This window comes from Apteryx rowi, unplaced genomic scaffold (assembly GCF_003343035.1).
Source record: "Apteryx rowi isolate R43461 unplaced genomic scaffold, aptRow1 scaffold_189, whole genome shotgun sequence".
NCBI lineage: Eukaryota > Metazoa > Chordata > Aves > Apterygiformes > Apterygidae > Apteryx > Apteryx rowi.
Window position 1 is genome coordinate 1,150,699 of NW_020448185.1, and position 21,010 is coordinate 1,171,708.

Genomic DNA, 21,010 nt, shown 5'->3' on the forward strand with positions numbered 1-21,010 from the left:
TATCCTTTGCTCTTCCACCGAAATTTCCCTGAGTTGCCCAGTTGTATTGAAGCATGTCTGATGACCTGCATTTTGCTTAACAGAACTTCTTTTAAGTTTTGTGAGACACATGAAAATCCATATATTTGTGGGCTTTTTTCTCAGTATAGTATTTATGTTAAAACAACTGCTGGGAGTGCAGATACAGTAGTCTACATTACACAATTTTTAATATTTTTTAATATTTTAGTAGCTTTTATGTAGCACTCAAATGCTAATAGAAATATGCAGAGCATCTTGTGTTCGGATACATGTCATCCCTCTTGTCTTTGAAAGGACAAAAGTGGTCTTTGTAAACAGTAAGCTCAGCATCAGCCAGCGGTGTGCCCTGGTCGCAAAGAAGGCTGACAGCATCCTGGGCTGCATTAGCAGGAGCTTTGAGTACTTTGAGGGAAGTGGTTATTCTTCTTTACTCAGCACTATGAGACTGCATGTAGAGCAGTGTCCTGGTTTGGGCTACTCAATACAAGAAACGGGCTGATCAACTGCAGTGAGGGCCACCAGGAAGATCAGGGCTGCAGCACTTGCCCTGTAAGGAGAAGCCAAGGGACTGGCACTTGTTCAGCCAGGAGAAGAGATGGCTGTGGAGGACCTAACAGCAGCCCCCGGTACCTACAGGGAGGTCAGCAAGAAGATGGAGCCAGGCTCTTCGCTGCAGTGCAGAGACAGTGGATATCAATTGAAACAGGGGAAGTTCCAACTTGGTATAAGGGAAAACTTTTTTCACCACTAGGACAGTCAAGCATCTCCCAGAGAAGCTGTGCAGTCCCCATCCTTATGGGTTTTCAATACCTGACTGGATAAAAGCCTGAGCAACCTGATCTGATCTTATAGCTGACMCTGCTGTGAGCAGGATGTTGGACTACCTCCCTCCTGTGGTCCCTTCCAACTTGAATTATTCAGTGATTCTGTTTTGCATTTGCATTACTTAGATCTTGTTTTTATGGGTAGTGTTATTGGGAAATAAATGGAAAATTATGCTTCAGGATACTGACCCCATGTATTTAAATTCCTTGTATTTCTTAAGTCTATGCAAATATCCCCCTTCTATTACATTAATTCTTATGGGGAAAATTGCTTTGCTATCCCTGAGATTGCTAACTATGCCACTCTCAGGAACACATCCTTGACAGATAACAAGGTATGCCTGTACTTTGAACTCTGCTTATCATGGAATGAAACCTGTTATGTGTGATATAAAGGACATACCAATCACTTGCTAAATTATGGCAGTTTGAACCCTAACCTTCTGACCTACTCCACCAGTCTTTCTGTAAGGAAAATGGTGAGAGAACCAGTCTCTGATACAGTAGTTACATGTATCTTTTCTCTCTCAGATGTCAAAGGAGCTTTGTCTGATGGTTTCCCAGTTTTGCCCTATCTCAAAAGATTGTCCATGCTTCCTCATTTCTCTCCCTGTCCTTTTCTGGGAAGCTTCAGTGATGACATTCCCTTTTCTTATTTTTCCTTGCTGATCATCTAAAAACCTCCTTTTTTTATCATCGTTTAGAATACAATTTTAGTTTTGATTTTATTAATTGCATACAGTAGTTACATTTGGTATAAAGAACTTTTAAAGATCTGCATGTTCATTTCTGACTGGTAGTGTTTTTAGGTGTATGGCATTCCAGTCATTCTTTTTCTGTTTGTAACCGTCTGGGTTTTCAGTGCTTTTAGCATTTTATTTCTTAAAAGGGCAGAGACCTTTCATTATGGCTGTTGTTATTTATCTAACTGCCTTCTATCAGTTGTCTTGCACTGATTTTTTTTTTGTCTTTTTCCCTTGATAGATTTAAAAATCATGCAGAAATTACCTTTTATTAAGCATATTTTTGCATGTAAAATTATTTTCATGTATTTCATATTAGTTAAATCAGGGAAACAGCAGCGTATACAAGAATAACAGACACAGTGGAAGGCAGAGGATAAGATTACTGAAATTTACCCTTCTTTTTAAACAGTGTGGAATTTGTGATGCTTGTCAAGTGTAAAATGTGACCTGAATTTCATGATTCAGACTTATCTTTGTTAATCTTTGTCTCTCTAAGGTTGCTGTAAAAGTTTAAGTAAAATTGTGTGCAACACATTAAATTGCCTTATGCTCGGTAGTAGATTGTGTACAATACTACAGCATATCTGTATAGATGTTGCATGACATATTAAGATATTTTTTCCATAATGTATTTGCAATCCGATTTTAAATTTCTGGTGTAAACTGCTTATGCAGCCTAGTTTGTACAAAGAGTAATAAAGTAGTTTAAAGATTAGAGATAAAAGAAAAAAACTTATTTGCAATTTACATATTGACATGTTGGCAATATAAATCATGTATGTGAATGAAAAAGTTTCCAAACTTTGTCAGCATGGTCATCCAGAGAGTTTATTTCCTTGAATCTCTTGCCCTTTGTTCTGTTTATGGCTTAGATTTGACAAATATATAAATTTTCAGTAACTTATTTTTCAGTGTCCGCAGAGGTTTAAAGTTTGTGTCTTAAGATATATTTTAAAATATTGGTCGACAATCTACTAGCTACAGCAACAAGAGTTTTATGACTCCTTTAGGAGTTTGGGTTGTGTGTGTGTGTATATAAGCATGTGTGCACATGCATGTTTGGATGCAGTACACTCTTTTTCACAGTGCCAGCATGAGTGTGGATTGGTTAATTAAAGAAAAAGAAAAAAGGCTATTCCCTAAAGAGCTTTTACAGTGTATTGGGAATATTCATTAACTGTTTATCTCAAGAATCTTCTTCATGTAAATTTGGTGGTTTAGGAATAGTTATATCAAGTTTCCTTCATTATCAATCTTACATTTGTTTCAGCTAGTATCTTGAAAAATTACTACACTAGAATATTCAATGAAAGGAATGTTTGCAAATATGGTAAGGGCTAATTGTGAGCTGAGAAGGTCTATAATGCTACATCAGATATATTTGAGCCATTTAGAGTTTAAATGCATGCACATATTGACAGTCTGACAACTCCCTCAATACTAAATTAGCTTAGTGAGTAATAATCATTCCACACAGAAATGCAAGAAAGACCTGAAAATATTTATTTAACTGAATAGCTGAAGAAAAATAAGTTTTGTGACTAGAGGGAGAGGAGAGTTTAAAAAGATATCTTTTCATATAGTTCATCCAAGAAGATAAAGTAATCTAAGCAAGACCAAGAGTCTTTGCATAACTGTTGACTCTGATTTGTTCATTTGGTTGAGCTGCAAGGAATAATATTTACGATGCAGTAATAAAAATGTAATGAACAGCTTTTGTCATTTCCTAAATCCCCCAAATTTGTTGAGATATGTTTAATCCACTGCAACAGCAGTTTATTGTAGCTATGTTCCAGAATCACAAATATTGTTGTTATGAAAAAATATTTTCTTTAAGTAATAATAGTTATGGAAAAGCTAATAATTAGTTTAATGAGATACATTTCTGAATTATTATTGAAATTTTACAGTAACTTAAAAGAATAACTTTGAGAAGCAGAAAAAATGATCAAGACAGACAATTCTAAGTGTAAGTTATAAATTTGAAATTTAATATAGAATAGGATTAAAAATTGATACCTGCCTTGTTTTTTAGTGTAGGTGTTTAGATTTCCCATATCAAAACCTCCTGCAGTTGCAGTTCAAATTAATTATTTTATATAACAATTTTATATACATTATTAGGGAGTAAATCTCTCTACTTTTCCTTACCTTTTTGTTGATTTAGTACAAAATTCARCTTTACTCATATGGTACTGAAGTAAACCATGAAATAAAAATACCRATTTTTAAAAAAGCTAATTGTTTGGGATGCAATGGGAATTCAAATAGAGAATAGTGTGCATAGAAAATTTGACTGAAGACATAAAGAGATTTTAATAAATATACTTTATATTTTTTGTGCTCCCGGATTAAAATATATATCATAGACAAAACCATAGTACAGATAAGGAATTCTTTTCAGTCTGTCACTTCAAAGTAAACTTTAAAAATTTGAAATATTAATGTTTGAGCACTGACATTATAGTTTAGGCAATGAGAAGTCTAACTATGCTTATTCCAGTGCTTGTCCAGATGCATGTTCCAGTTCGGTTCAGYATGTTTCTCATACTTTCAAGATTGAAGACCTTTGCCATTTTATGTGCTAGTGCACACAGATGCAGTAGATAGCTTTGTGCCGTGTGTCAGAGCTGTGCCAGAAACAACAGAACTGTTCAGTTTCTTACAAACGTTTTTGGCTTGAGATAGAGCTGCTGGTGTCTGCATTCATTTAGCTTGGCTAGGTTTTCTTTTGTTGTTGTTATACTATATTTTGATTGTTGTCCTATATTTAGGAGAAGTCTATGAAGTTGGTATTCCTACCTAGTTCAGTATCTCTTCATTTGGTTTGAGAGAACTTGCTTAATAGCCTATCTTTTTGAAAAAAATAAATCTCTTATCTTTCTTTGGGGTTATTTTAAGGTCTTAGTCAAGTGATCTTGTGAGGTGATAATTCTCACTTTGGATTCACAAATGATATCTCTGTGCCTACATCTCCTGAGGTACCTGATCTGGTAGTTGTTCTCTGACCAACATGGTGTTGGTCATTTATACTGATGATTTCTGTGTTAATTGTTCGTAAGTTTTTCCATAGATTTGGAATCCACCATCCCCAGAAACATAAATGAAGACATGTGCGTCTTGACTAAGCCTCTCCTAGGCAAAGAAAAAAAAGCAATTATCATTAAACTCCTAAAAATTAACTGGGTGGCTGTTCTTTTTATGTATCTAAAAGCAGAAGCCAGAAACCATTTTTTGAGGAGGAAAAAAGTGGAAGTATATCCCATCCCCTATGCTTATTAGTTTCTTTAGACCCTGTCTTTTTGTTAAAGATGTATTAATGTCTCTATACTGATAAGTTCAATTAGGTTATCTGAGCAAATTTCCCATTTATTTCACTGAATCAAATAACAAAGGCGTAAACTTGATCAAGATGCTGATTAGTTTAAGTAATAACAGGCCAATACCCAGGCAAGTGACTCTGAGCAAATTAAACGTGCATCAGCAGCATTGAATTAACACAGAGCAGCAACCACATCCTGTTTCATTAAAAAAAAAAAAAAATTACAGGAGTTACTCATCTTTTATACAATAGCCCAGAAATAAGGGCATGCTTTCAGGAAGTGGAAGACTGGGTTCAATGTCCGTTTGAGCTCTAGAATTGCAAGAAAACTCCACTTGTGAGTGTTTATTATATGATTCCCATGACTGTAATATAACTATCAAGTACAGGCTAGGCGAGGCTAGGCTGAAGCAATCCCTACTATTACTCTTGAAGCTGCGTCGTAGTGCAGAAAGGAATCTAAGTTTCACACAAGCAACAAGTGAAAGGGAATATGATTGTGCAGTCCAGAGATGAGGAATTAAACATGGATTTCAGTCCCTGCCAATCATCATGGTCTAGCAGATATATCTAAATCACGTGCATCTTTTSGTAGTGTTAATTTTTCGTTTTTTGAAGAGATGGAACACCAGTCATACTAATGAGATTTATCTGGGTTTCCTCTTGAGTGGAATAGACACAAAGACAAGCATCTAAAGAAGTTATTTAGATGCACAGTAATTCATATTTGAATCCAAGAGCACACAACCTTTTAACCTCACTCCTTGCCAGTCCTGTTGTAGTTTCATGAGGAGAAGAACGGTGCAGCAGCTAATCTGTTTCTATCCCTGGCACAAGGTACAAGAATACCAGGGAAGTCTGCATGTTTTCACTGGCCACTGCAGGCAAAAGTGTCCAGTCTAGTGTACACTGGGGCCTTGCTGGGATAGAAACAATATATGGCTCTGCGTAATGAAGAGCTCTAGTTATTGCACAGGTAAATATGGTTTTAGATGCCCTGAGATAACTGGTAATGTAAAACATTCATTTATCTTGCTGAATCTGGATCTTCAGAACTAGCATTTTCTACAAACTGCAAGGTAGTATGTAGAAGTGTTGCCTTCAAGGAAGTTGTTTCAACAGAATGAGGATCAGAGACCAATATATAACAAACCTTAGAACGCTGCAAAACAGAAAAATCTGCTTTGAAGCAAGCAGCTTTAAACAAAGCTTCTAAGCTTTCTTTCTCAAACAGATTTTACTAAACCACATGCAAAAGTACTGTATGTTTAATTACTTGATACGAAGCAAATGTAACATCTGGCAAGAACTTGCATGTTAAATCTTGTTTACCCTTTAACATTTAAGCTATACATTTCTGGAGTTTTTTTAATAGCAATCTAAAACAAGAATACTGTGCTGGAAAAAAATTTCTGAGTGTTATTTTGGGAAAATAAATTTTAAGTGAAAACTATTTCAGCAAAGGATTTTTTCATTGTTGAAACCATTTGTAGATGACATGCTTCATCTTCTGTTTAATCATTTTACTCTGAGATTTTTTTTCTTTTGTTGGAGATTTCTTGGTATTCAGTGTATTGTTGTTTTAGTCCACACTAGAAGCAATATACTTGATGGAAATTAATGAAGCAATTAATAAATGGTATGAAAGACTGGCATGTAAAGCTAGTGTAGCTATCTTCATTAAATACTTGTATTTCAATTAACAACAGTTTTCTTACACAGAATGTAGTAAGTATTAAAATCGACATTCATTTTGTGAAACTGGSCAGGTATGTGATGCATCAGATTCATAGTGCTACAGGAAGTGAGCAATAAAAGGATTTAAAAGTAGGGATCAAAATTCTTATTTTTTGAGTTACATGGTGGATAGCATGTGAACTCAATTCATGGAAAAYTTTCAGTTGTTCAGAAATGCACCAACCAGTTTTTAGTGCCGAGGATCAAAAAGAGAATCAGTAAAAACAAGATCCTTCAAGTAGCCGTGTTGGAACTGGAGTCTTAGTTTCCCACGTGTATGGACAATGTATGTGCAGTCTAAAACATGGCTGAAATTATTTTAGATACTGACCAGTCTCTAAACTGCTGTTACGCCTTCTGTGACTCCAAGCAGCAGAATGAAGTGTCAGGAAAGCTCTCTGTTCTGTGCTTTCATACTTAGCTTTGGGCTCTTTGGAAGTGAGGAAGCCTGCCAGCCGGACTCGATGGCAAAAGATGAGGAAGTTAAACTGGTATTTGAATCTGATGATGAAAGAAGTATGGGTAGGACTTGAGGAAGGATGCCAAACTGTGAAGGTGGTACAGGAACAGAGAGAAAGTAGACCAGTAGAGGGGAGGGTATGGATATAAAGATAGGAATGGAAACTGAATAGGAGAGGARCTAGGTGAGAGGAAAAAACACATTCTCCCCAGTAGGAAGAATGTGACTAGAACTGGAAATCAGGAAAAATCTGGGCAGGAGCTGAGACAGAGAAGGAGAAGGGCAGGAACATTGGGAGATAGGTTGGGGCTGGAAGTAGGAGGTTTGCAATAGGAGAGGTCAGGGAGGAAAAGTGTAGTATTTAAGTTTTTCTACAGATTTGGCACTGAACCAGAGTAYAGAGGTTTGTACAAATAGGAGAGTATATTGTAATTACTCTAAAGATCTTAGACCTGGAACTGACCCATATGTGGAGTCAGGATGATTTCACAACTTAATCCCCCCCCCGCCATTTTAAACTTGAAAACTATGTCTAAGATATCTGCTTAAGAGCTGTAGGGTGGGTATAACATACGTTTGCAAAATTAAAAAGGGTTGATGCTGAGTTTTGTATAATCTTCAAAGGACTTCCTGTGGAAGATGTATTATGATGTAGTCTTTGCTTGCTTGGCATTCTTTTCTATGAACAAGCTTAATATTAGGATTTGATACTTCTTGAATGCTTAACTTTATAAATGTGCTTGTCTTCTAATGTACTTTATTGTTCAATTATATCCAGTTTTGAGGTATACTGCTGAACAGCTCAGTTTTTGTGTATGGGATCATTGATGATAAAAGAGATGTAGTCTATTTCAGTTAGGTAAAAATAGATTAGACTGCTCTCTCAGTCTTTACAGGGTGCTTATAAGAATTTGGTAATGTTGTTATGTGAATCTCACTTCATACGCCTATATGACAGCAGTCTTTGAATAGCGCTGTCCATTAGTTTGGGCTGTGCTGGTTGTGTCTTCTGTTTCCCCATCGAAAAAMCAGTTGGATGCTACATTGCTCTCACAGTGTGTAGCAGTAAAGCAAACAAACATATATGTGTTTATATATGTGTGTGTGTGTGTATAAACATATATTTTATATTTCTCTGTTCAAGTTTGTATCTACTCCTTTTTTCAAAGGATTTTGTTTATATTTTATTAATTAAATTTTATTACAGCCTTGAAATATGCCATCTGCCTATTCAGGCAGCTGGGCCTTTATAATAAATCAGGGGAAAATAGAGTAATTATTATAATTATAAAGTAATAAAAGTAAAAGCAATAACAGGAAATATTTTATCAGAACTATAATAAATTCTAAATTAGTGAAAATCATTTGTTAATAATTATTTATTCTGTCCCATATAATCAGTATCAAAACGGCTTGATAAGTTACTATAGGTACTTCCTTAAACCAGGTTATTCTTAATCCTGTCTTGAACATTTACAGTACTATTAGTCACATTTCACTAATGCCCATTTCAACAGCTAACAAAGGTTGGTATTACATGTCAGACCCTAAATGAGCTTACTACCATTCTGTATTCTGTTAGCACAGTTTCTTCAGAGAAAGAGAATATTTGGAGGGATGGTTTTTTCTTCATAATATGAAGAAAATATGTGTACATATACATATGAACATACATGAAAGTCGATTTTATGATGATTTTACAATGAAATCCTTCAGTTTATACTCATTGTATGAGGGTTTCTAAAAGTTATTACATCATTATCCACCAGTTGCAAAAATAAACTCATCTTTGATAGAAGAATCTTAAAACCATCCTTACAAACCAAACAGAGCTTAAATTCTGAATATTCTCTCTTCTACTTTACTCTAGAAATACTCCTTACTCTAAAAATAACCTTTTTGATAATCAATCTTTTTGATAACCATTGTGTGAGTCTTCTTTAGCAAGCTTCAGGCTTTCTTTACTGGTCATCCTGATGGCACAGAAATATGATGAAGTTCGGACCTCATTCCAAGTGTGTTCTTACAAGTTTTTGCACTTTTTCATTGGCTCAATTTGTGGTTTAACTTTCATTCCCAACCCCCATTCTTTTATGAGAGGAAAACTGCTCTTTCACTATATCAAATTTGCTAAAATTCATTGATGGGATAAAATTCTTTATACCTACATTCCACCATTTTTTCATCACAATACTAGTATTAAAGCACAGGATGGTTTTGTTCTGTTTTTCCCTAGAGATGATCTAGGTAGACTGAGGAATGTTTTGCCTTTGTGTTACGTGACTATATGTATGCATGTGCATACACATGCTTGTGCTGAAATAGCAGCCAAGAAGCTAGAGATAGTCTTGTGTTTGCTGGCCTAGTAACAGCAAATATGACAAAAAACTCTGAACAGCGCTACACTGGAGGAGTTGCTGGAGAGTTCAAAAGAAAACTGACTTTGCTAACAACATTTTTTCCTCTACCAACTTCAGGAAAGTGGCAAATGTCATTAAAGGAAGTGTAGGTTTCCATTTTACAAGCAAAAATGAATGTAATTATATGTTGCCAAGAGGGCATACAAAACTATTATACGTCAGTAGTCATGGACTGCACTTTAATTATATTTTTTTCAAAAATCATTGCCAGTGTAATGCATAAAATTGGTCTTCATAACATCACCAGTACAATATGAATCATGCACATGTAAGCTACTTAAAGTTTGCAGTACCAGAATTTCTGAAGTACTGTTCATGGTTGTATTGATAAGCATGCTCTGGAAGCACACAGCTCATTGAGTTACAGAATCAACAGAGGAGTATGGACACATTGTCCGTGCTTATGCGTATGTTTGCAGTGTGCAAGCTCTGTATGGAAGAGATCATTACACCACAGACCATTTTAGGTTCTGAAGCAATYTGCGGAAAGGCAGCATCATTTATTTTCTGTAGAGGTGCAAGGCATGAATTTGTTATTGCTAGTCAATAAATATGACTTCTAGATAAACTGCACATCAGATGGCTGGATGACATGCATTTTTGTGAAGACATGCTCATCTTCTAACAGAACAGTCTTCCCAGGAGTGTAACAATGTGAATAGCAGAACAGATTTACTGTCATGTCTGCAGCCTATCACGTACAAAGTATGGAGAATGTTACAGCACTGAAACTGTTTTTGTGTGATAAAACGAAAATAGGAACATAGAGTCAGGGATAAATTATGAAATGCTTAAAGCATCAGCACTTAAAAAGCAGCCTCAAGCAATGCAGAATTGACAGCAGTAGTTGATACTAGATAGATAACTGGCATTTAGCAGTTTGAGTGCAGTACTTCTATTTGAGAAGAAATGTCATGCTAATATTGAAGAAAAAAATATTATTTTGACAAGAGCAATGTTTTCATGAATTCAGTAGGTAGAGCTTCCAATCTCTGCTCATGCAACCTGTGTGGAAAGAATCTGTGGTTCATGCATTGAACCACATTGCATTATTTACTCACACAGAAATGCCTACAGAGTGACTATAAAGGACGTCATAATGACACCTTTTTGTTCCATTCAGGTTAATTCCAGTGAAAATTGCTTCCTCTTTGTGCCTTAGAAACATTCCTACATCTGAAATCCTCAGGGAAAATATTTGGAGTAATCTGCTTGTTTTGATTAAACAATATCGGTCCTACCTAATAAAGATCAGGTGCTTAATAGAGTAGAATTGTGTTGCAACTGCTATTTAACAAATAACAATTAACATAACAGCCATATTGGGTTGGAGTTAAGGTTTATCAGTCATTCTAACAATTTGTTGTTAAGTGACTTTGTGTGAGAAGTAGTGTCTTGCATTTAATAGTTGTCAAAGGATTTATTTTCTGTGAGTTTGTTCACTACCCTCGAGTGTTGATTTTCAGCATCCACAGCATCCTATGGCAAGGAATTTCACAGCTTTCTTGRTATACTCTGTGAAGAATGACTTCTTTGTTTACATTCTGCGTCTGCTAGCTTCATTAAATGTCTCCTCATTCATCTATTGAAAAATACAGTGAATAATTGATTCCACTTTTCACTCTCCTTGCCACTCATGATGGTACAGGCCTCTATTATTTCTCCCTTTTTCCTAGTCCATCTCTTTTCCAAGCTGTAGAGTCCTAGCTTGTTTAAGTAATTTCTTCCACACAATGCCACTGTATAATTGCAACATCATGGAACTGTGAAGCAACACAATGATTTCTATGTTTTCTCTGTTCCTTTCTTAGTAATTCCTCAGAAGTTGCTTTTGGCCGCTGTTGAAAACTAAACTGATTTTTTCATGCACTTAATATCATCCCAGGATCACATTCCTGAGAGGTAATGGTCAGCTAGGAGCTCATCATTTTATGTACATAGTTAGGGCAATTTTTCTACCTGTGATTTACTTTGCATTTATCTACTTTGAATTTCATATGCCATTTAATGCACGGTTTTATAAGGTTCTGCTGGTCTTCATATCAGCCTTGTTTTTACAGTCTAGTAACCTAGTATTCCATCAGCAAACTTTCACCCTTCTTTTTTGAGATGGCCTGTAAATATAATGAGCAGAACAGTTGAAATCTACTTCTAAGTGGAGCATTATTTATCTGTCACTTATAATCACCTTATAGATATATACTCAAGAATATACTTTTAGTAATCAATGTTTTATGAATATGAGTCATACTTCATTTCTGCTTTTTGAGAATCCTCATACTTGTGGCTCTGAATGATTATGGGAATTAAGAAACCGTTGTGGTCTGATGTTTCTTTATATTTTTGGGTAGGGGAAAAAGCGGTGTGGGGATATCCATCATATCCCAAAAGAGATATGCAGCCTTGATACCACTGAGGTCTAATACCACTTTTCCCTATCATATACAACAAGTGCTGGTGAAGACAGGAGACCCAAGTCTCCTTGGTATCTCACAGTGAATCTCCTCCATGTCCTCTAAAAGATTTTGGTGTTGTACATATGCAATGTATGCATTTGTGTACCCAGAATGAAATTCCTGTTGAAGTAACAATTTTTTAAAATAAGGTATACTGTAAGGTCATTTTCATTTGATTCTGTGTTAACCACATACTCAGCAAAGCCAGGGACTTAGTTTTCCACTCTTCTGTGCTTTGTTGTCATTATAGTATTAAATTTTTGAATGAGGTTTCCAAATATAGGTAACAATAGTTATGTATACTGATATTTATTAAACTCTTAAAAATACTGTATTCATTTCTGAAATCTATAACCTGTAGTGAACAGGACTAATGTATATGATCTACATGTATTCTAAGTTTCTTTTTATTTTTGAATCATCCTTTTTTTTTTTTTTAGGTATAGACAAATGCAACTTGGCACAGAAAGCAAAGTAGCTGAACTTCTTCACCAAAGTAAGTTAAAGTCCTTTGAAAGTGAACATGTTCAACTCATGCAGCAAGAAACAGCTAAGAATCTTTCACAGTGCCAGATAGAATGTGAGAAATATCAGAGAAAGCTGGAGGTATGTTATAAAGAGATACTTTACTGGGTATTGTGTAGTACTTTTCAGTTAAGAGTGTAAAATGAAAAAAGCCTGGGGAGAAAGCAACATAGAACAAACATGGCTGAGGTAGTATTTCCACCAAGTTCTATGGAAGCAGAATCTAATGACCAAATTCATTGAGCTTGACTGATTCAATGGAAAACAAGATTCAGGGGAGAGGAAGAAGATAAAACAATGCCTCACAGAGAGATGTTGAAGACTTGTGCTCTAAGTTACCGGTATCCGTCACAAATAAATTCTCTCTAAATTTGAAACATCGGCATTTAGCTACCTTACTTGTAAAGAACTGGTCATTTGCTTGAGGAATCTCTCTAGTGGGCTGCAGAAGTGCCTCATTCTCTGAGGTATTTGTCAAAATAAATTGAAGGTTTTTAAAATAATACATTTTTGTATTTTATAAGCTAAGCCCAGAATATCATTATCAAGGCAAAAATGGAGGTGATGGACCTTTTTTGCTGTTTTTCCTCATGARCAGAGCCTTGAAAGAAAAGGGAGGAGGAAGGAAAAAAAAACATTAACAGACAAAAGCATGGGGGATCATATGCACGTGGCAAGGGAAATCTGTATTTTTGGATAGGAGAGCATGTTTAAGAATTAAAGAATTAAATTGTTTTCTGTGAAAATTCTAAAGGAGCTATAGGGTTTTTTTTCTTTCTACGGACAAATAATTCCACTGAGACATATAGTAAAAGTCCAGACTCTTTCTATTTATCCTCAAGTTTAGACATGTCTGGGCAATTCAGATCTGTTTAGCAATTGTAAAGTCCAGCAGAACTAGTACTCCCAGTGCTGATGACCATAACCAGCCTCATCAGCCAGGATCTGAATGTTCCAATACAGACACAACAGCAAGAAATTACATTTTTATCTATCAATAATCTTAAAAACAAGAGAAGAAAGCAGAGTTTTGTAGCATGAAGTAAAAGAAAGAAGAAGAGCCTTGCTTCTACTCTGTAATTCTCTTTCCAGTCTATAATTCCTTCTCACAAACATCTGAGGTAGTAAGAGCATCCTTCCAAAAAAGGAAGGCTACCAGAGGTGGCACTTGGAATACAGCCGTTCTTCTGCCCTGTCCAGTTTGTATCCCACCATCTGTTTTAGACATACACTGCCAATCTCATTTAAACCTGACAAACTGGACTTTGTGATATGATCTTGGGACTAAGGTTGCACAGGTGAACAAATTCTGATTTAAAATAAGCTTTCTCTGCTGAAGATTAGACACCTTTCCAATACTCAAAAAGGCAAATGGGATGTCATACATTTTTGAAAATGCATATTTGAAAGAATGAATTAATTCTAAGCTTGTAGACATAGCAAGGTCCAAGTCATTCAACTTTATGTAAATAGGATTAGTAATGTTAGCTGGTTTCTTTAGCTGTAAAATTTGTTCCAGAATTTTGCATCAATAGAAAGTATTTTTATTATATAATAATGCTATTACAGCTGCTGTTTTTTAATGAGCACACTATATTCACCATAATTGTTGTTATACAACTTAGTCCTCTTTCTCTACAGTAATGACAGACTGATACACAGCAGTTTTGTGATACAAGTATATATACTTATACATGAATGAGGTACTGCTTTAAGTTACAGAATTTTATATGTAGACAATCTTTAAAATTGACATTTAACCAGCTTCCACATCCTGATTAATAATTACTCTGAAATTTTATAGTATTAAATAAGACAATGCTAATGGAAAATTATTATTATTAATGCATTATTAGAAAAACAAATATTTAATATAATTTTTGAAGCAAGGATATACTGTATTAGAAAATACTGGGTCATTATTTTGGAACAGTTATGATTATTTTTAGTTCAAGCAGTCTCTAGATGGTGGGAAGTTTATCTGTAATGGCCAACATTTGCACAGGGGCATAATTTTACATAGTATGTTACAGAGGTTAGTCAGGCTTTCTAATGAAAAAGTGTGAGGCACTTTTATATACTGACATTATATCTTACTGGTTTTTGAGGTACACAACATTTTCTTAGTTTCATACCTGAATAAATTTGTTAGCTCTCTTTGTTTTTCTGCAACAACGTATAAATATATCACTCAAAGTGACAATAGTATTGAATAACTTCAAATCATCAACTATGTAGTATAGGTAGTACATTACAACAGGCTATTTTAGAAACTTTGCATATACAGATCTGTAATTATACTGGTACTATTTTTCAAATCACTTTCTAAAACTTAGTTTTACCAGTACTGCTGTTAAGGTGKCAGACTTCAGACTAATGTGCAAACATACATTCGATTTTTCGAACTCTGTCGTAGACAGTAAAGGGGAAGAGATAATTCAGAAGCAGTAACTTCTTAAACAGACTCAAAAGGATCTGTCAGAGATCAAATGTCAGCATCTTCTAAGTATGATATGTTGGATTCTACTGGATGCTGYGTCCTATAAAAGGGTCTGAACTTTCATTTTCTAGTGATAACCCTATAACAGAAGTACAGACATGCAAAATTCTACTAAGCCAGGTTGATRTATTTTAGTGTAATAAATAATGTGAGAAAATTTTTAAAAGTTTATATTTCTGCAAGTATATTTTCAAGAGAAATTCACCAAATGGATATTTGCTCTAAAAAAAGTTTTGCTTATTGCTGATTTTGTAGCTGAGGTATGCATTTTAAACAAAAAAATGAAATATTCCCCAATACATTTTCTGTTCTGTTTCCCAAAGTGAAATTCCCCTAAAGTTGATAAGTAGTTCTAGTAAAACTAGATTAGAAGACAGAAAGGGTTTACTGGTAAAGGTGCACAGTAAACACTATTTATCATAGACATTACGCTATATTGTAACAATGAGATTTCATCACATAATACTGTCTAGACATATACAAAGACTATGAACTAGTACATTTCATTTTTATTTTATATTTTAAATGAATGCCTTGTTAGTTTCTGACAAATTACTATAAAGTATCCAATTTATATAGCTAAGATTTTAGTCTCATTTTCTAGAATGATTGTAATGACTTATTATTAGAAATATATACATATAACAATTACATGGACTGCTCTCCTTTGTGAAATAATTTTCCTGAAGTAATACAGCATATATGTTCATGTTTAACATATTCTCTATTACAGATTAAAAGAACAGGTAACATATATAGTCTCCTTCCTATTCCCCAGATTGGAATTACCACATCAAGCCATCATTTTGTCATTTCAGATATTCTTTTGATATATCAAATATATAACTCATATTTTTGGTTGTCTCCTACCCAAATTAACTGTTCTTCTTTCAGTCAGGGTTCCTATGAGAAAAAGAAATATACAGTCTCATTGTGTGTGCGCGCACATGTGCCTCCCTAATAACTTCTGATCCTGGTGGCAATTTCAAATAKATTTCATATAGTAGTTGAGGTCATAATTAAGTTCAGTGAAAATATACAGTTAGCTAAAGAGACCATCTGTAAGTGCCCAGGATGAGGGAACCACCGTGGCATAAGCTTCTGCTTCAGGCACAAAGTCCAGTTTGTCAGGTTTAAATGAGATTGGCAGTGTATGTCTAAAACAGATGGTGGGATACAAACTGGACAGGGCAGAAGAACGGCTGTATTCCAAGTGCCACCTCTGGTAGCCTTCCTTTTTTGGAAGGATGCTCTTACTACCTCAGATGTTTGTGAGAAGGAATTATAGACTGGAAAGAGAATTACAGAGTAGAAGCAAGGCTCTTCTTCTTTCTTTTACTTCATGCTACAAAACTCTGCTTTCTTCTCTTGTTTTTAAGATTATTGATAGATAAAAATGTAATTTCTTGCTGTTGTGTCTGTATTGGAACATTCAGATCCTGGCTGATGAGGCTGGTTATGGTCATCAGCACTGGGAGTACTAGTTCTGCTGGACTTTACAATTGCTAAACAGATCTGAATTGCCCAGACATGTCTAAACTTTGAGGAAGATAGTTAAATTTGAGTTATATTTCCAGTTTCTTTGTGGATATTTTTATATCAATATTTGCACATCAATTTCAATATGATTTCAATAACATGTTGATTATTTGCCATTCAGTTGTACTAGGTCACTTGCCGCTTCCTTTTCTCTTTAGAGATGTGCTTTCTGAAACCAGTACTCTTTTGTTAAGAAATGTCTGCAAAATATAAATATTTGATGCCTGCAGTATTTACTTTTGTTCCTTTTTGACTGAATTCTTAATTCTTTTAATTTCCTTTTTAAAATATCATAGCAATATACTAAGGCTTTTTTCTTATCCTTTCTTCTTATAAGGAGTTAATCTTAGTGCTGTGGTCACTAGTACRTTGTGGCTCAGCTACAGCTACTTCATGAACCAAATCTTGTTTTTATTTGGCTTTGAGCATAGAGTACTTTTGCTTCTTATGTATGCTAAAAGCAGGAACCAGCTGTTTTATATGTTGCCAAATTTTGTCCTATAAATTTATTTTATTAAGACAATAGATGAATGTTTTTATTTCATCTTTTTATATTTGAGTTGCTTCTTTCTCTAAGCATTGTGCATTCTTTAGTATTTTTAATAGTGATTCTGGTTTATTGCTGTGTACATTGTGCATATATTTCTGTATCTTGAGATTTAAATTCAGCTGTCATCTGCCTTGTTCAGAATTTATATTTGAGAAGTTAGTATTAAACTTAGCTACCGTACGACTTGATTATTACTTTAATCTTTTTTTTTTTTTCTGTGCAACATATAGGTAACGACATTACTAACCAAGGATTTTGTCATTCCAGCTGGTTTTATAATATTTATTTTGTCAGTGTTGTTTTCTATTTCAGGCACCATATTTAACTTAGCTTTCCTTTTAAGCCTTAGGTTTTTTTACAGACCTTCATAACTTTTACTTTCAGATATGTGTCTTTTTTATTTATACTTAATGGATTAAGTATTTACATTAGTCTTGATTGCTAATTGTATGTTACCTCTCAGTAATAAGTAATTTGAGTGATTTTAAGTAATAAATAATAAGTACCTAGTATATCTTAAATACCCAATTTTGATAATCATGCATTTACCATTCTGTAAAGGAGCCTTCTTTTCTTTTTCAGTTTGATAAGTGAAATCTAAAACCAGTTAAACAACAGCAATAAATACATCTAGTTTTTTTTAATTACTGCGTATTACATTTTTTAGCTGTTATATTGCTTTCCTAACTATCCTTTCAAGTTCTTGTAGCTTTTTCAGAAATTCTTAGAATTACTAGGGCCTTAGTAGACTACCGTAAGTGACATGACCTGAGAGTGTAATCTGTGCAARATAATATAGTTGAAAAAACATCTGTTTTTTAAAGTATTTTAGCTCTTCTTGTGCAAAAGTTAGATCAAATATGATGCATTATTGTTATGTAGTATCATATTGGTGAACCTGTTACATGTGTACTTTTACCTTTTTCATAAATAGCCATAAATCCTGAATTCCTGATGTGTTCTTTATTCATTCTTACAGGTCCTTACTAAGGAATTTTATAGTCTTCAGTCTTCTAGTGAAACACGCATTATTGAACTGCAAACACAGAATTCTGAGTTTCAGGCGAGGCTAGATACTTACGAAAAACTTGAAAAAGAGCTTGATGAGATAATTATTCAAACAGCAGAAAGTAAGTTCTGACCCAATTTATATTGTACTTTGAGGTGTTTCTGACATTCTGACAGGGTGTGTTATTTCTCATGGAACTTAGGAACTATCACACAGTGTCTGTCATTTTCCATCCTCCTGCCCAGCAAGTAAGATGAAGTCAGTAAAGGTTTTGATAGAAAATATTAATGACATATTTCTGAAAGTATTTTTAAAATGTATGAAGTTAGATGTATGGGTATTAAAAATCATCTTTTTTTGCATTTCTCTTTTGTTTATTCTAATCATTTGTTATAATTTAGATATGTTTTTTTAAGATTTTCTTATTATATATTTTGAATACCATGAAAATTTTTGCTGACAATTGTAGGCTTAATATTACAGTAGACAGAATGTGAATTATTTTGAGTAGAGTATGAAAAATTGTTTTTTCTTGGGTTGAATTAATAGTAATTAGATATAAGTAATTTCTTATGACAGATCAGTATTTTCTGAGTATTAAACCATGACTTAAACTCAGGTTTGACAGTGTTAAAGTCTTTTGGACTATTCTTGAAAATTTTTGTCCCTGGTTGGCAAAAGAACCAATGTCTGTCCTCAAAAATCAACATTCCTGTAAAATCATTTATTCTTTGGAGAATTCTATTGATTATACTCATATCCTAAATGAATACACAAAGCAAGTCCCTTCTAATTAGAAACTAAGACTCTAATCTTGAAGTCTTTTAGGCTGCCTGTAAACAAAGTAGGCCTTTTTAAGATTTCAAACTAATTCATGTCATCTCCTTGTCCTTCTCTCTTCCTTTCCTCCTCCAGACAAATGACAAATTATAAATAATATTTTTCAGGTGCAGTAGAAGAATGTTGTATAAGCTTTGTATGTAAATAGTGGTGTATAGCAGAGTATGTGATTACAGTGATGCCTGGATATCTTCAGTAACTAGACTGTACATATTTTATTAATTTTATAGACTCCAGCTTGTACTTGTTAGGATGGCATGACCACCCAAAGGTTCCAGTATGACCATAAGTATGTTTGTATATACATGCTTACATTTCAGTCAGTAACATGGTTTTTGAAATATATGGGTTATCTTGCCTAAGGAGTATTTATGTATTAATTCCGAATTTTTGGATATTATCATCATCTTTTTCTAAGGAGAAAATCAATTTCAGAATGCTATTTTTTGTTTACACAGGCTTACATTTTCTCATATGTCAGTAAAGATTTTATTCCTGCAGAAATAAATTATTCTTAACTTCTTGCTAAATGTTGTAAAGTATTTTATTTACAACTTAAGTTGCGTGCTACAGAATATCATTGAATGAAATGAAAGTTTACAAATGATCTCTGGTCTGTGAAAATATAATGACTGTTCCTCTTTTAAGTTCTGTTGCAGAAAAAAGGGGAGTTACAATACAATATTATTTCAGTATACTTTCTATTTAATAACTCACATTGGTTTTCCTTACAATTATTATAGAGTCTTTGACAGTAAAAGTTAGGATTAAGACTAATTAAGGCTGAATTCCAGTCGAATTACTTTAAAATTGAAAGCCAAGCTCTTGCAATTGCTTTTAGTTTTCTTCAGAAGAAACCTTTTACTGAAATATTCTGTGTTTGTTCTTAACATCAAGGTGAACTTCTGTGGAAAACCAGAATACATACAAACATTTCTTTTWAAAAAAAATGTTGGAAGGAGAATAACGACATACTTTCCCCTGTGTCCCAAATGAAGCCTTGGCATTTACATATCTTGAATAGCTTAAGATTGAAAGGTATCAGAAAAGAAGGAAATATGTTCATTATTTTTCACATTTAATGTGTTTTAGAGACACTCCAATCTACCTTTCAGAGAATGTAATTCACAATGAGCATTTTCTGTGGACTTCAGTGAGAATAAGATTTTAATCTTCAGTCCTGGGGCCATTTGTTTACATATCAATGCTATGTGATATTTTTTAATTCTTCTTGAGTTATGATACCTTTGCTGTTTTACACGATTTGGGACTGTTGTGGGGTTGGGTTTTCTGGACATTTTAATAAACTGTATTTGCACATGTGAAATGGCTTTTTGTCATATAATCATGTAAGCTTTCCCCCCCCCCCCTCCTTTCGGAGAATGTGCATGTGGAAGATATCACTGAATTGTGACTTTTAGTCCCTCATCATTATGCCTCACTTTATTAATATTGAGATAACATGAAGCAGCCTATTCAGGAATCTATCAAGAATTTATGTAGCCACTCCTTACACCGAGTGGTTTCCACATGAGATGAATAACAACGGTAAACTTTCTCAGTATCTGTTTCTTCTTCCTTTTCAGGAAGTAAAATCTTCCAAAAGTAAAATCTTCTCTTTGGGGTATTTTTCTTGTAGACTGGTTGATTTTCTTGCTTCCTACTGATTGGTATCTTTTCAAAAAAAAAAAAAAAAAGTGAACCTATCTGTCTCCTCACGATGGCACTTTTTTGCTAAGTAGTGTAAAAATAGGAGGTAAAAACACCTAACTTGTGAGATGTATGTTACGCGCAACAAAGACTGGAGAAGACCACCATAGGATGAATGACATAAAAGAGGATAAAACAAGCACGTACTGGTACGAATATTATGTTGGCTTGATATCTACAACATATACAAATTTTTTTTTCCTCTTTGTCGTCAAGATTTGACATTTAAATGGATGCTACTGACAGRTATGAATTTAGAGTGTAGGATATTATTGACACTTTTCTGAGATATACAACACTGAACTTGTAACCAAAAAGGATTATGACAGAGGCAGCTTAAGTGATTTTTAT

General features: G+C 34.2%; 1 protein-coding gene across 7 annotated transcripts in view; it reads left to right on the plus strand.

Annotated features, from left to right (window-relative positions):
* PIBF1 (progesterone immunomodulatory binding factor 1) overlaps nucleotides 1-21,010 on the plus strand; it is a 127,657-nt gene that overhangs the window by 62,102 nt on the left and 44,545 nt on the right. For all 7 annotated transcript variants that reach the window (XM_026061977.1, XM_026061974.1, XM_026061979.1 and 4 more), the window contains 2 exons: nucleotides 12,427-12,592; nucleotides 18,080-18,230. In XM_026061977.1, coding sequence (XP_025917762.1) covers nucleotides 12,427-12,592; nucleotides 18,080-18,230 — 317 coding nt within the window. The remainder of the gene's footprint in view (nucleotides 1-12,426; nucleotides 12,593-18,079; nucleotides 18,231-21,010) is intronic.